At 43.5% G+C, this 13,960-nt stretch overlaps 1 protein-coding gene across 1 annotated transcript in view; it reads right to left on the bottom strand.

The window, feature by feature from the left end:
* Window positions 1–13,960, bottom strand: part of LOC126456514 (glutamate receptor ionotropic, kainate 2) — a 1,353,954-nt gene that overhangs the window by 354,247 nt on the left and 985,747 nt on the right. The window contains exon 7 of the mRNA XM_050092267.1: window positions 11,180–11,497. Within this exon, the coding sequence (XP_049948224.1) occupies window positions 11,180–11,497 (318 nt within the window). The remainder of the gene's footprint in view (window positions 1–11,179; window positions 11,498–13,960) is intronic.

Here is a 13,960-nt window from a genome sequence, read left to right as displayed (position 1 = left end):
ATTAATGTTGTCTGCGCTGTCGTTGCAGCAACAGAGCGATTGATTTGTTACGAATACTTTTGCGTTTTTTTAGAGAATGTGAACTTCGCTAAGTTGCAATTTCCTTATTATTCTCACATTTTAGTTATATCTCTTTGTTTGTTATTTTTTGTGCTACAGAATGACTCTTTTTATGTCCTATTTTCGTTAATAATGAAAAAGGATTGCGTTTCTTGGATTGTTTACTTCAAATACGAAATACTAAAAGATACAAATATATTTGATGTGCGTTTTTCTAAAATGCAATACATGAAAATTAGTTCTTACAGTTCTGAAACTGGCTTCAGTGTTACTCAAAAGTTTTTCATGTCTATACACTGAAGCATTTGTATCAAGACCCGGAGTCAAACCCGGGTCTCGTGCTTCCTAGACAGGGCGTTGGCTACTAAACCACTTGGCACAGCGGTTCACACAGTTCTATGGATTATCCTGGCTCGCATCCATCCTCGATCCAAATTCTCATCGCCACCACGATCTACTTTAAATCCCCCCTTACATAAACAGAATTGCCGAGGCTCTCATCGAACGTAAATGGGGCATTCAGCCTGAGACCCAGGTGTGAGTACTTATGCAAATGAAACAACACAATTTCAGATACTTTGCTGGTCTCATACGGACAATATTTTATGTATACAGACTGAAGTGGCGAATGAAAATTTGTACCAAGGCCAGGAATCGAACCTGTGACTCCTGCTTACTAGACAGGTGTGTTAACCACTAAGCCACTTTGGCACAGCGGATCACACAACTGCGCGGATTATATGGCTCGCCTCGCTCCTTGATCCAAATCCTCACTGCTGCCCCAGTCTTCTATTACATAAAATCATACCTATATGAGACCAGTAAAATCTCTGAGACTGTCATTTCAATTGTATAATTACCACCACCTGGGTTTCAGGCTGGATCCCCCATTTGCGTTCGATGCTAAGATACTATTCCAGAACATGGTGAGCCTCAGCAATTCTGTTCGTATGTAAGGGAGGATTTAAAATAGACTGGGGCGATAGTGAGAATTTGGATCGAGGAAGGAGGAGTGCCAGGGTGACCTGTCCAGGTGTATGAACTGCAATGCCAAGTTGAGTCAGTGGCTAACGCGTCTGCCTAGTAAGGAAGAGACCTGGGTTCTATTCCCGGCCTTGGTAGAAATTTTCACTCGCCACTTCAGTCTATATACATACAATTGTATATGTTTGAGACCAGTTAAGTCTCTGAAGTTGTGTTATTTCATTTATTCAAATGCTTTGTTGTTGAGCCCCTTTTTTCAATAGATAATAATTATAATTTTATTGCCATACTGTAGGGCACTTCCGTTTCGGTTTTCAGCGAATCAAAATGGAAATTTATATTAAAGAAAAAATGGATTTCAGTAAAGAATAAAGAGGTTCCTGGAGAAGCATGGTGACTGATAGGCGGTGAATTATTATTATTATTGTTATTATTATTATTATTATTAATGCCTTGCATTCGTGCATTTCAAGAAATGCATTTATTGAGCATTGGCTTTAACTGATTTATTCACTAGTCACTAGTGCTTTTGATGTGTATTTTCTAACTGTAAAGAGCGTAATTGTTTTGATAATAAACTGTTCTACAAGTGCACTTAATTTTGTAATACCAGTATCTTACCACCGCTTCACTTCTGTTAAAATATAAATACGGCCTACAAAGATGATTCGTACTGTCTTTTTCTATTTGTCAATATTCAGTCCATCACTTGTCATTTCCAACCTATGTGCTGTAGCGTGGGAAGCAAGTGTGATGTCGCAGTTAGACAGCCAAGGAGTTGACTAGTCATAGAGGGAAACAGAGATGTGAGCATCAGTAGGCTGTAGAACTGTGTATAAATGGTTTTGTCATTACCATTTCTCCCAATAACGTATTGTGCCGCACTTATATTCCCATAAGTTTCAGGTCTGTTATCAAAATGATTTTTTTTTTTTTGTAGAACACGTATTGCAGACATTGCGTTCAACTATTGTTATTTTTATGTGTAATGTAAACTGGCTAGATGTAAATGAAATTTGTTCACAGAAGGCAAATTGAAATGAGATGTATTGAGCTTTCCAAAGTGTTCCAGAGAATAGTGTATTGTTCAATTTTGCAACTGTTGATATCGGACTATTATTGTTTTTAATAACACCGCCATAGAGGAATAATCTGCTAAACTAATCTCTACGCCGGAGTTTCTGCCAGTGTTTCTACCAATTGACAAAAACGACATATACTAGGAGAACACATTTCGAGAATTAGACGATAGACTCCAATTATTTAAATTGAAGAACCTCCGCAGTACAATGTGCCAGAGAAACACTAAATGTGTGTTGATAAGTGAGAAAAGAGAAACTCGAATTTTTCACTTATGAGGAATCCGGAATTTTATGTTTCTTAGTGAATACAGACAATAAAGTGGGATCTCTAAGTCTCCAATGCACAGAGTTATCGCAAACACCTACAGGATTTCAGAACACTACTGCAAAAGACTACATGATATGAAGAAAATAGACACACATAAATGTATAGAGCCCTTATCCAAGTTTGTAGCTCGCATTACAGCTGGTCAATGTGGACACCGTTTGCGATGCAGCAGACGTCAGTACGTGCTTGCAGTTGATTGATACGGCTGACACAAAATGACCGGGACCCGCGAACTAATTTAACGTGCGAATACGGACAGGATGTTTTTGTCTACATGTTCCGACATGTCTGCCCCCTATTTCAACTGAGCAATGGCGCGTACTACGGATGGAAACTTGGAGGGATGCAATATTCCCTGACGTCACTGTCCTGTATGTCTGGTGCTTTTCACGCTGCCTTCTACTGAACTTTAGAGGTATCTATGGATAGATCTATATATAACCGTCGAAATGTGCTTGCCAGAAGAATTTATCCACAGGGCGTTATCGCTAAACAGTGACAAACCCCCTCTGACAGGTGTCACAGTCGGATAATTATTCCTTATGGCCAACTTCAGCGTCCTGATCACCTTCTAGCAATGAAAATATTGTCCCGTCTCTGATATTGGACGCTTCTACTTCCACAATTCTGTAGTTTCCTTGGCAAAGGTCGCGGGAAAGCAACCGATATTTTTTGAGGGCCACGAAGTTATATAATTTTGTTACTTGTCGGTGTTGGTGGCAACAAGGACACACGATCGGATTTCAGGCCGCTTTCCGGCGTTGTACACAGGAACTACGACGCTGCAGGAAGTCTTAAAAGCACTCAGCTCTTGTAGAGATTGCACTAGCCAAACTTTCTGTGATTACTTGCGGCTTATAAAGGAGAAGTTACATTTTCGTGGCACAAGGCGCTTTCTATGAAAACTTTTCGTAGCCGAAACTGCTCATCACAGGGCTCTTACTTTACGATCTCGGCTGAATACAAATTGATTTTCATACTGCGAGTTTTATGTGCACTTGAAGCAACGTTGCGCCACTGCCATATGCTGCTGTTACGAGGGATAACGCTCGGAATAGGCGTGCTGTAGATTACGATCTCTACATCGTAGCGACCCGCAAATAAGGACAAGATTTGCAATGGAGAAAGCGTTCGTTTCTCGTATATGGTCCATATACAGATAGGCAGAAACTAATGGCTAAGTGTCTATATTTGTATCAAATTTTTATATTTTTCATCCTTTAATATCAATGTACATGAATTTTATAATGTATTAAAGAAAATTCTGTCTAGATCTTGCAGTTAATATTAGTATGAAGATACCATTTGTAGAAGCAATCTTAGGACACTGGTGGTAATTGAGCACTCCATGAAAGTTTATTTATCACGGAAACTTGTACGAGGGTTGCTACTTTAACAGTGTCAATTATTTATTTACAGCTCGTACAAAATAGGTACATGTTTTAAAGTTTTACTAACCTTTGAAGTAGTCACCAGCCTTGTGTATAGCTCGTTGACGGCGATGTGGAAGTCGTAGGATACTCTTAGCAGTGGCAGTTGTGTTGACAGTTCGAGAGGCGCGGTCTTTTGCCCGAAGAATTTGCACTAGTTCTGAAACGAATGCCGTGAAGTGTTTCCTTCAGTTTAGAAACAGGGTGGAACTCACGGGGGCTTAAGTCAGGGCAGCGCAGTAGGTGGTCTAGCACTTCCCCAGCAGCCCCATCAATCAAACAAATCAGTAACAGCTTGCACTGTACGTGCTTGAGCTTTGTCCTGCAAAATGATGATCATGTCCTGCAGAAAGTGTCATCACTTCTGTCTCTATGCTGTTCATTTTTGGAACACAATCTACGACCAGCTTAGAGACAGAAGTGATGACACTATCTGCAGGACCTGACCATCACTTTGCAGGACAATGCTGAAGCACGAACATTGCAAGCTGTTACTGATTTGAAACTTCCTCGAAGATTAAAACTGTGTGCCCTACCGAGACTCGAACTCGGGACCTTTGCCTTTCACGGGTAAGTGCTCTACCATCTGAGCTACCGAAGCACGACTCACGCCCGGTACTCACACCTCTACTTCTGCCAGTATCTCGTCTCCTACCTTCCAAACTTTACAGAAGCTCTCCTGCGAACCTTGCAGAACTAGCACTCCTGAAAGAAAGGATACTGCGGAGACATGGCTTAGCCACAGCCTGGGGGATGTTTCCAGAATGAGATTTTCACTCTGCAGGTTCGCAGGAGAGCTTCTGTAAAGTTTGGAAGGTAGGAGACGACATACTGGCAGAAGTAAAGCTGTGAGAACCGGGCGTGAGTCGTGCTTCGGTAGCTCAGATGGTAGAGAACTTGCCCGCGAAAGGCAAAGGTCCCGAGTTCGAGTCTCGGTCGGACACACAGTTTTAATCTGCCAGGAAGTTTCATATCAGCGCATACTCCGCTGCAGAGCGAAAATCTCATTCTGGAGACACCCCCAGGCTGTGGCTAAGCCATGTCTCCGCAGTATCCTTTCTTTCAGGAGTGCTAGTTCTGCAAGGTTTGCAGGAGAGCTTCTGTAAAGTTTGGAAGGTAGGAGACGAGATACTGGCAGAAGTAAAGCTGTGAGTACCGGGCGTGAGTCGTGCTTCGGTAGCTCAGATAGTAGAGCACTTGTCCGCGAAAGGCAAAGGTCCCGAGTTCGAGTCTCGGTCGGGCACACAGTTTTAATCTGCCAGGAAGTTTCATATCAGCGCACACTCCGGTGCAGAGTGAAAATCTCGTTCTGTTACTGATTTGTTTGACTGATGGGGCTGCTAAGTGTTTTACCACCTACTGCACTCCCCTGACTTAAGCCCTCGTGAGCTCAACCCGATGTCTAAACTGAAGGGAAGACCTCACGGCATTCGCTTCAGAACTGCTACTAATTCGTCGGGCAATAGACCGGCGGCTCGAACTGTCAACACAACTGGCACTGCTAAGAGTATTCTACGACTTCCGCACCGCTGGAAATGGGTTATACACAATGCTGGTGACTACTTTGAAGGTCAGTAAAACTTTGAATCCCGTATCTATTTTATACGAGCTGTAAATAGTTACCACTATTAAAGTTCCAATGCTTGTAGAAAACGTAGGAAAGTATTACACTATGAGATGACTGGATTGAACATTATTTCATCTATTGACTACCAAATTGTTCTTCCAGAAACTGAAGACGATCTCCAAAAACGCTGTCCAGCTTTTTCAGCTGCAGGAAGTTATAACTTAATAAAGTCGGTGGCTAGAGTTATGGCTTGAAAGTACTACATCCTGTCTGTTCAAATGAGAAGAAGAAAGAACGAGTTAATAGTTAGACGTATTTGGGCCCCCTGGTTTGTAACGATGAAGAGGTAGGTGTAGAGTATAAATTAGCTCAGTTTCTGATGAACTATGAGACTAGCTACAGGAAGCTTAACAAAAAGGCCGGAAAAGGAACTGTATTAACTTTTTACAGTGTACCTGTTCTCATATACGGAAGTCAGTAGTGGGCAGTCATAAAAGCACCGAACCGAAAAAGTGAAGCTGCAGCGATGAACTCTCTAAGGTTTACCATAAGGCACAACGTCATTAACCGTTTGCGCAACACACACTTAAGGCTACATTTAGGCATTGTCGATCATATGGACAAAACAAGAAGACTGTAAAACTGGGAAAAAAAGTTCCTTCCGGGAGTGGCAAATACGTTCATATCAAACAAGTTTCGCTATACAGATTATGGTGGTGTAAATCCACAGGAGGAAGGTAGCCTTTGAGAGAAGCGACTGTTTATCTGCAAGTAAAGGATGTAGCATAAAAACTTGTATTTATACAGAGGCAGAGCAGAACGTGATAAACCAGCTGCCTATGTGCTGCCTGTGGACGAAGTGGTATTGGTACTGCCACTATAAAGCACAAACAACTAGGTTACATATTGCTAACAGTCTATCATTGACCGGAAAATTACAAGACTGCAGAGAATATCAAAAAGACTTATTTATCTGTTTCATAGACTAAAGAAATACAATCGAATGTGTAAGCCAAACAAATATCTAAAAAATGAAAGGTTTTATGGGAATACCAGGCCAGTTTGTTCAGCTAATGATAAATCTGTACAAAACAAAGAAGAAACAGTAAAAATACAGCAAGAGTACACAGCAACTTCTGAGACAGGGAAGGCAGTCCGACAGGGATGTGTACTATGTTCGTTTCTTTACAACTGGTATGGATAATACGTAATGAGAACTGTAGGTCTATCAGATATGGAAACTGCTGCGGAATTTAATCAATAACTTAATATATTTGGGAGGCACAATACTTATAGCAGGTAGTGCAAAATACATTAAAAATGCTGGTAAAGATATGAAATGAGAGCGAAAAATTGACCTAATCTAAATTTGAAGAAAACAGGAATTTTGACAGCAAGAATGAAGACTAGCACGGTGATTGAAATCGATAAACATATATCTTTAGGATCTAATATGGCAAAACGGAGCTTCTGAAAATATGAAAAAACGTTACACTTAAATACAAATTGAAGGGAAATTGTCACAGATGAGGAAAATAGCAGTTGGGATAAATTTCGATTTTTCCCATACTTTTGAATGGATGTGAGTCATGGACAATGGTGCTGGGCATGTTTCATGCATCGAATGCCAAAAGTATTGTAGCTGTCCTCCATCAAGGGAGACGCCTACGTTGCGTCTCCTACACAATTTGATAATACGTCAAACACCTGCTCTCTGCGTCGACACGAAATTCACTGAACTAAACAAAAAAAGCAGACCACAATAAAATAGGTCCTTTTGAAATTTTGGTTTGAGGAAGGATAGTGAGGATTGCATGGACACAAAATAAAAAATTAGACAGACGTAGAAAAAATAAAAACAAAAATGTGTGCGAAGCAGAAAATATGGCAGATGAAATGAAGGAATTTTGGAAATACAGTCACATCATAACCGTAGTCAAGTCCACATCTGAAAGTAGAGCTGTCAATGAAGCACTGAAAGCATTTTTCACGTCTTAACGACAGTCAAGTTCAAATCTGAAAGCAGGGTCATCAATGTATAGACAGAACTGAACTGCCTCCTGGACAGAGATGCTGCTCTTTATAAAAACACCCAGTATTCCAGAATACGCAAACATTACAAATACAGGAAATTTTGAGAAATTTCTGGAAGTTAAAAATAATAAATAACAAATTTCTGACGGTTATCGTACTTGAAATGAACACACGCGGCACGTCAAGCAGTGACAATAACAGTTATTACACAGTGCTTGCACAAGTGTTATGAGAACAGAAGGTCCACTACAAAAGTCTGTAGTTCTTGGAAGAGCAAAAGTTCATACAAAGGAAAAGGCGGATAGAGAACATTGTAACAGAACTGCTGCGTTGTTGGCTGACACAATGATATACACTAAAGAGCCGAAGATACTGGTACACTTACCTCATTTCGTGTAAGGCCCCCGCGAGGACGCAGAAGTACCGTAACACGACTTGGTATGGACTCGATTAATGTCTGGAGTGGTGTTGGAGGGAACTGACACCATGAATCCTGCAGGGCTGTCCATAAATCCGTAAGAATACTGGGGGTGGAGATCTCTTCTGTACAGCACTTTACAAGGCATCCCAGACATACTCAATAATGTTCACGTCTGGGAAGTTTCGTGGCCAGCGGAAGTGTTTAAACTCGGAAGAGTGTTCCTGGAGCCAGTCTGTAGCAATTCTAGATGTGTGAGGTCTCGCATTGTCCTGATGGAATTGGCCAAGTCTGTGGGAATACACAGTGGAGATAAATGGACGCCGGTGATCAGACAGGATGCTTACGTAAGTTTCACCCTTCGGAGTCGTATCTAGACGTATCAGGGGTCCATATCACTCCAACTGCACACGAATTACAGAGCCTCCACCAGCTTGAACACCCCCCTGCTGACATGCAGGGTCCATGGATTCATGAGATTGTCTCCATACCGGTACGCGTCCATCCTCTTGATACAATTTGAAACGAGACTCGTCCGACCAGGCAACATGTTTCCAGTCATCAACAGTCCAAGTCACTGTTGACGGGCCTAGGCACACGAGTGGGCCTACGGCTCCGAAAGCCCATATCGATAATGTTTCGTTGAATAGTTGGCACGATGACACTTGTTTATGGCCCAGCATTGGAATCTGCAGCAGTTTGCGGAAGGGTTGCACTTTTGTCACGTTGAACGATTCTATTCGGTCGTCGTTGGTCCCATTCTTGCAGGTTCTTTTTCCGGACACAGCTATATTGGAGATTTGATGTTTTACCAGTTTCCTGATATTCACGATACACTCGTGAAATGGTCGTACGGGTAAATCCCCACTCCATCGCTACTTCGGAGATGCTGTGTCCCATCGCTCGTGCGCCGACTATAACATCAAGTTCAAACACACTTAAATCTCGATAATCTGCCATTGTAGCAGCAGTAAGCGATCTAACAACTGCGCCAGGCACTTGTTGTCGTATACAGGCATTGACGACCGCCGCACCGTATTCTGCCTGTTTACATATTTCTCTATTTGAATACGCATACCTATACCAGTTTCTTTGGCGCTTCAGTATATATACAATTACGCATGAATTTCATGCGTAGTCACGTGACAGTGATGTAACTGCACCAATTTTGAATGTTCGTTCTGTCGTATAAGGACTATCTGTTGACGTTAATAATCCTGCAAAAGTCAAATTTTTACTTTTATGTGCGCGGTGGTTTTAAATTAGTATCATCTGAACCTGCTGTACAGGGAAATGTTTTATTGAACGATCTGTTATATGCAATATCTATACCTGATCACTGGCTCCCACGGTCTTTATGTTAAAAGTGTATCTGACCTGTCTTCTACACTCGCGAAGATGGTTTCTGGAGCATGCCAACAACGTGGTCTGTTTACCTGAAGGACGGTGGCGAGCAACGGTTGACTGTGTCGCTCCTTGAGTAAATGACGAAATGAAAGGAGAAACCTATAGTTATTGATTTGTAAATTATTATTTTTAATTTTGTTCGTTGAACCTACTGTTAAGATATATAATTTGTTCTGACCGCACTACATGGGCTTTCCATGTGAAGCACTTTGTGACTGTGTGGCTGTTTTACTTGCAATAATTACGACTTTCTTGTACCCTTGATATTCTATCCCAAATGTTAGTCTTATGAGTGTTTCTCGGCACACTGCGACGTCATCCATAGTCGATCCGTTCACTGCTACTGTGTGACCCACACAGATGGCGTCACTTCCCTCGGGTGTGTCCAGCTGTGTAGCACCACGTAATTACCTGAACGGCGCACAGGGGTGGCAGCAACAAAACAACACAACATGCGCCATTGACTTGATCGACAGAGGAGCGAAAAGCACCATGTACGGGATCAAACAACTTGTCAAACTTTACTAGGTGTGTAAAACATTAGATTACGTACAGCTTCGTTAATGTGTTTGTCAATCATAGAGCGCGCTTCACGTGTTTGAAGGAAACTTTAACTGATGGCAGAGCTGACGAGATGATGGACGTTGTTTGCCTTGAAGTTTCACCCTTCGTCTTTAGCGGAAAAGAGTTTTACCACAATTTGTCTGAGTACGCGTGGGTTTTCAGAACTATGGAAAATGAGGTCAGTGGTAAACACAAAATAGCTATGACAGTTACCAAAATGGCAGAGGCGTTCCGTCTTTTTCAGACATATATTATGCAGGAGCGGCTAAGAAGGAAAGCAATATTTTACGCACACTAGCGGGAGTGCAATAAAATAAAAAATTGAAGCTCTCTGGTTCTTCTACAGACGATGTATGTGCTCCTATGTTGTGGTAATTTAATTAACTGTAGCTAGAGGACCAAGTAGAAGGGAATACATTTCTGTTTCGGTGAAATTAAAAGCAATGTGGTAACAGTAAGAGAGAAATGGGAATTCCACTGTTCGATGCAGAGGAGAGAGTGGGTGGGTGGAAAGAGTACATTGAATGCCTCTATGCGGGGGAAGACATGTCTGAGGACATGATAGGAGAAGAAACAGGAGTCGATATAGAAGAGACAGGAGATCCAGTTTTAGTATTCCATCAGAGCTTCTAAAATCATTGGCGGAAGTGGCAACGAAACGACTATTCACGTTGGTGTGTAGAATGTTGAATACTACCATTTCCATGAACTGTGGATGAAGCCCGACCAACAGGCAATACATGCATTGATCAAAAATGATAGTACATTGAGAACGGCTAGTTTCTAGCTGAAATCTAGATCTGCCAATAAAATTTAAAAAGGACGACTCATAGCTGAAATCTATTATTTACAAGTAAATACGCTTCAGTTGTAAGGTTCTTTTTATTTAAAACACGACCAGTTTTGGGCTCTTACATCCGCATCATCAGGTGTTATAAGTTTGTGCTGTGACCCCGAGCACTGCGGTGGACGGGTACAGGTCGAGTTTTAAATAAAAAGAACCTTACAACTGAAGTGGGATTTTCAACCTCTGCTATAATGCTCAGTTGCTGATGTTCCTCCGGCAGGATTTCCTCTGCTCATTCACAAATATGTGAGGTGATACTTGAGGTTTATAAAGATATGGTCACCTTACAGTTTCAGGAAAAAACACCATATTATCCTGGAAGAGCTGATACCGAATTCGACGTTTAGTAATGCGTGGAGGGACATTGTTTATCAAGTCATCAGGAGTCGAAGAGACTTGACGGATCGTAAACACAACAGCAACAGGTGTAATTGAGTGGCTCTGACAAGGCTGCTCACCGAGCTGATGTAGTTGTAGAGCGAGAGGCCGTCGTCCCAGGGGCGCTCGAGCTCGCACGAGAGGTTGGCGGGCCGCAGCTGGTGGCTGCGGTCGAGCGCGGCCAGCCCGCGGGCGAACACGTGCACGGCGTCGTGCAGCAGCGCCGGCTCCGCCTGCAGCACGCCCGTGCGGTGCAGGATGGACGGCCCGACGGGCGCGAAGCGCGACATCTGCTCCAGCGCCGCGCGCACGCGCTCGTCCTCCACCGCCACCAGCCGGAACGCCGTGATGTTCACCGAGTTGTACTTGAAGTCCTCCAGGTCGAACGTCTCCATGTCCTGCCGGCAGCGTCGGGTAGCTCTCCTCAGCTCGCGTGGGACAAATATCGCACACTCAATATCCTATATCTAAATCTGCGTGAATACTCTGCGTAAGAATGCTATATCGTCACATATTTATATCTTTGCTATTATTTCTAAAACCTGAGAGTCAATTTATCGATTTTTTTTTCTTTATTGTGATTTAATTTGGAGGGCTGTCAGCGGCACAATCCGCCGCTCTTCACCCGAGTGACATGACAACTAAAACAAGAATAAATTGTTCCATACATAAGGCGATAAAAAAGGGGAACATAAAACAGAGAAAGGGGAGAAAATGGAGGTAAAAATACACTGAAATGGAGACGTTCATGGGGGACAATTGAAAAAGTCACCAAAAAGTTAAGGAACAAAAACACAGTTGGTGATTCTTAAAACACAGAGAAGACACTGAATGCACATGCACACGTTAAAAGTCGGCCACAGTATTAAAAACACTCCCGAACAACACACTTAAAACCCACTTGGAGCACACACAATGAAGAATAAAAGTGCCAGGTGGGACCTGCCGAGGCAAAGGTCAGAGAGGATGAAAAAGGAGGGGAGAGCAAGGGGCAGCAGGGGAAGCGGCGGGATGAAGAGAGTAGGGGCGTCAGCGGGTACACCAAGAGGCAGGAGACACGTGGGGTGGGAGATTAAGAGGGAAGACAAGGCAGGAGGGAGTGCAGAGACACTGAAGGGGAGCACAAGAGAGGGAGGGGGAGTAGGAGGAGGAAGCCGCTCAGGAGGAGGGAGGGGGAGGTGAGGGAGCCCTGAGGAGGAGGCAGGAAGATGGGGTTAGAGTTGGCAGGAAGGGTAGATGTCAGGGCGAAGCTCATCATCTGGGAGGGGTAGATGGTGGAAGTTGCGTTGGGAAAGGAGATGGCGGGGTGTGGAGATGGATAGAGGGTGGGACACAACTGTAAAGGCGCGGCAACTGGTTGGGGATGGAGAGGAATGGAGACACCAGGGGGTGAGGGGGATCAACGTGGTGGACAATATATAGTGTGCGGATGTGTTCAAGGAAAAGGAGAAGGTGGAGGAAGGGGTTGAGGTGGTAGGGGACGCGCGTGGGGGACGGAAGGCGGATGCTGAAGGCGAGGCGGAGTGCATGGCGTTCGAGGATTTGGAGGGCTTTATAGAACCGGGGAGGTTTTATCGATCTGCCTATCACAGTGAATATGTTGCTGCTACCTCTGGTTTCGCAGAGATACAATCTTGTAGCAACCGCTGCCTGCTAGAAAATTTTACGAATAAAGTGTGATTGTTGTAAGCAAGTAGCAATGCATGCTGTCCCAAAAAGAATGACCCGATTTTAACTTGTAATAATATTGAGATAAATGTCACTAGGTAACTGAAACAGCGCTAGAAGTAATCGGCATGGCCTAGAGTTTCAGAGAAAATCTGCCAAATGTCGCTACGAGCGCTGACCTGGAGCGTGCAGCCAGTCTGGCGAATATGGCGTCCGCACAACAGAGGGCGTATTGTGTTATTGAATTTAGTCGTACTCAATCAAATGTTCAAAATGTGTGTGAAATCTTATGGGACTTAACTGCTAAGGTCATCAGTCCCTAAGCTTACACACTACTTAACCTAAATTATTGTAAGGACAAACACACACACACACACACACACACACACACACCCATGCCCGAGGGAGGACTCGAACCTCCCCCGGGACAAGCCGCACAGTCCATGACTGCAGTGGCTGGACCGCTCGGCTAATCCCTCGCGGCATACTCAATCAGTGATCGCAGTTGAGTAGGCGTTTCGTATTCGATTTCGTGCTAAACTACCATCACGAAAGAACATTCGACGGTGGTATAAACAGTTTGAAGAAACAGGGTACCTCTGTAAAGGCAAAAGTCCTGGCCTGACACGCATTCCTGAACAAACAGTGGAACAAATCCGACGAGAATTTGAGCGGAGCCCCCGCAAGTCTACGCGTCGTGCTACCCGAGAACTTGGCGTTACCGCGCATGACAGTGTGGCGCCAGTTACGGCGTCGTTTAGCCCTCAAAACATACGATCACGACTGGTACAAGCTCTGCGAGATACTGACAAAGTGAAGCGAGTGTACTTCAGCAATGCTATTCTAGAGGACATGGAAGATGACACTTTTATGTCACGGTTGATATTCAGCGATGAAGCAACTTTCCACATTAGCGGTAAGGTTGACCGTCATAATGTACGTATATGGGGGTTCGAAAATCCTCACGAAACAGTTGATCACGATCGTGATTCACCAAAAGTGAATGTTTTTTTGTGCTGTTTCGCAAAGCAAGGTTTATGGACCCTACTTTTTTTAAGGATGAAGCCGTAACAGGACAATCATATCTTGCAATGCTACGGAACTGGTTATTCCCACAACTTGAGTCTGACAATTTCATCTGTCAACAAGATGGAGCACTACCACACTGGCACAACAACGTGCGCAGTTTCCTC

This window comes from Schistocerca serialis, chromosome 1, assembly GCF_023864345.2.
Source record: "Schistocerca serialis cubense isolate TAMUIC-IGC-003099 chromosome 1, iqSchSeri2.2, whole genome shotgun sequence".
In the NCBI taxonomy this organism is placed as follows: Eukaryota; Metazoa; Arthropoda; class Insecta; order Orthoptera; family Acrididae; genus Schistocerca; species Schistocerca serialis.
This window is presented reverse-complemented; position numbering and strand designations above follow the sequence as displayed.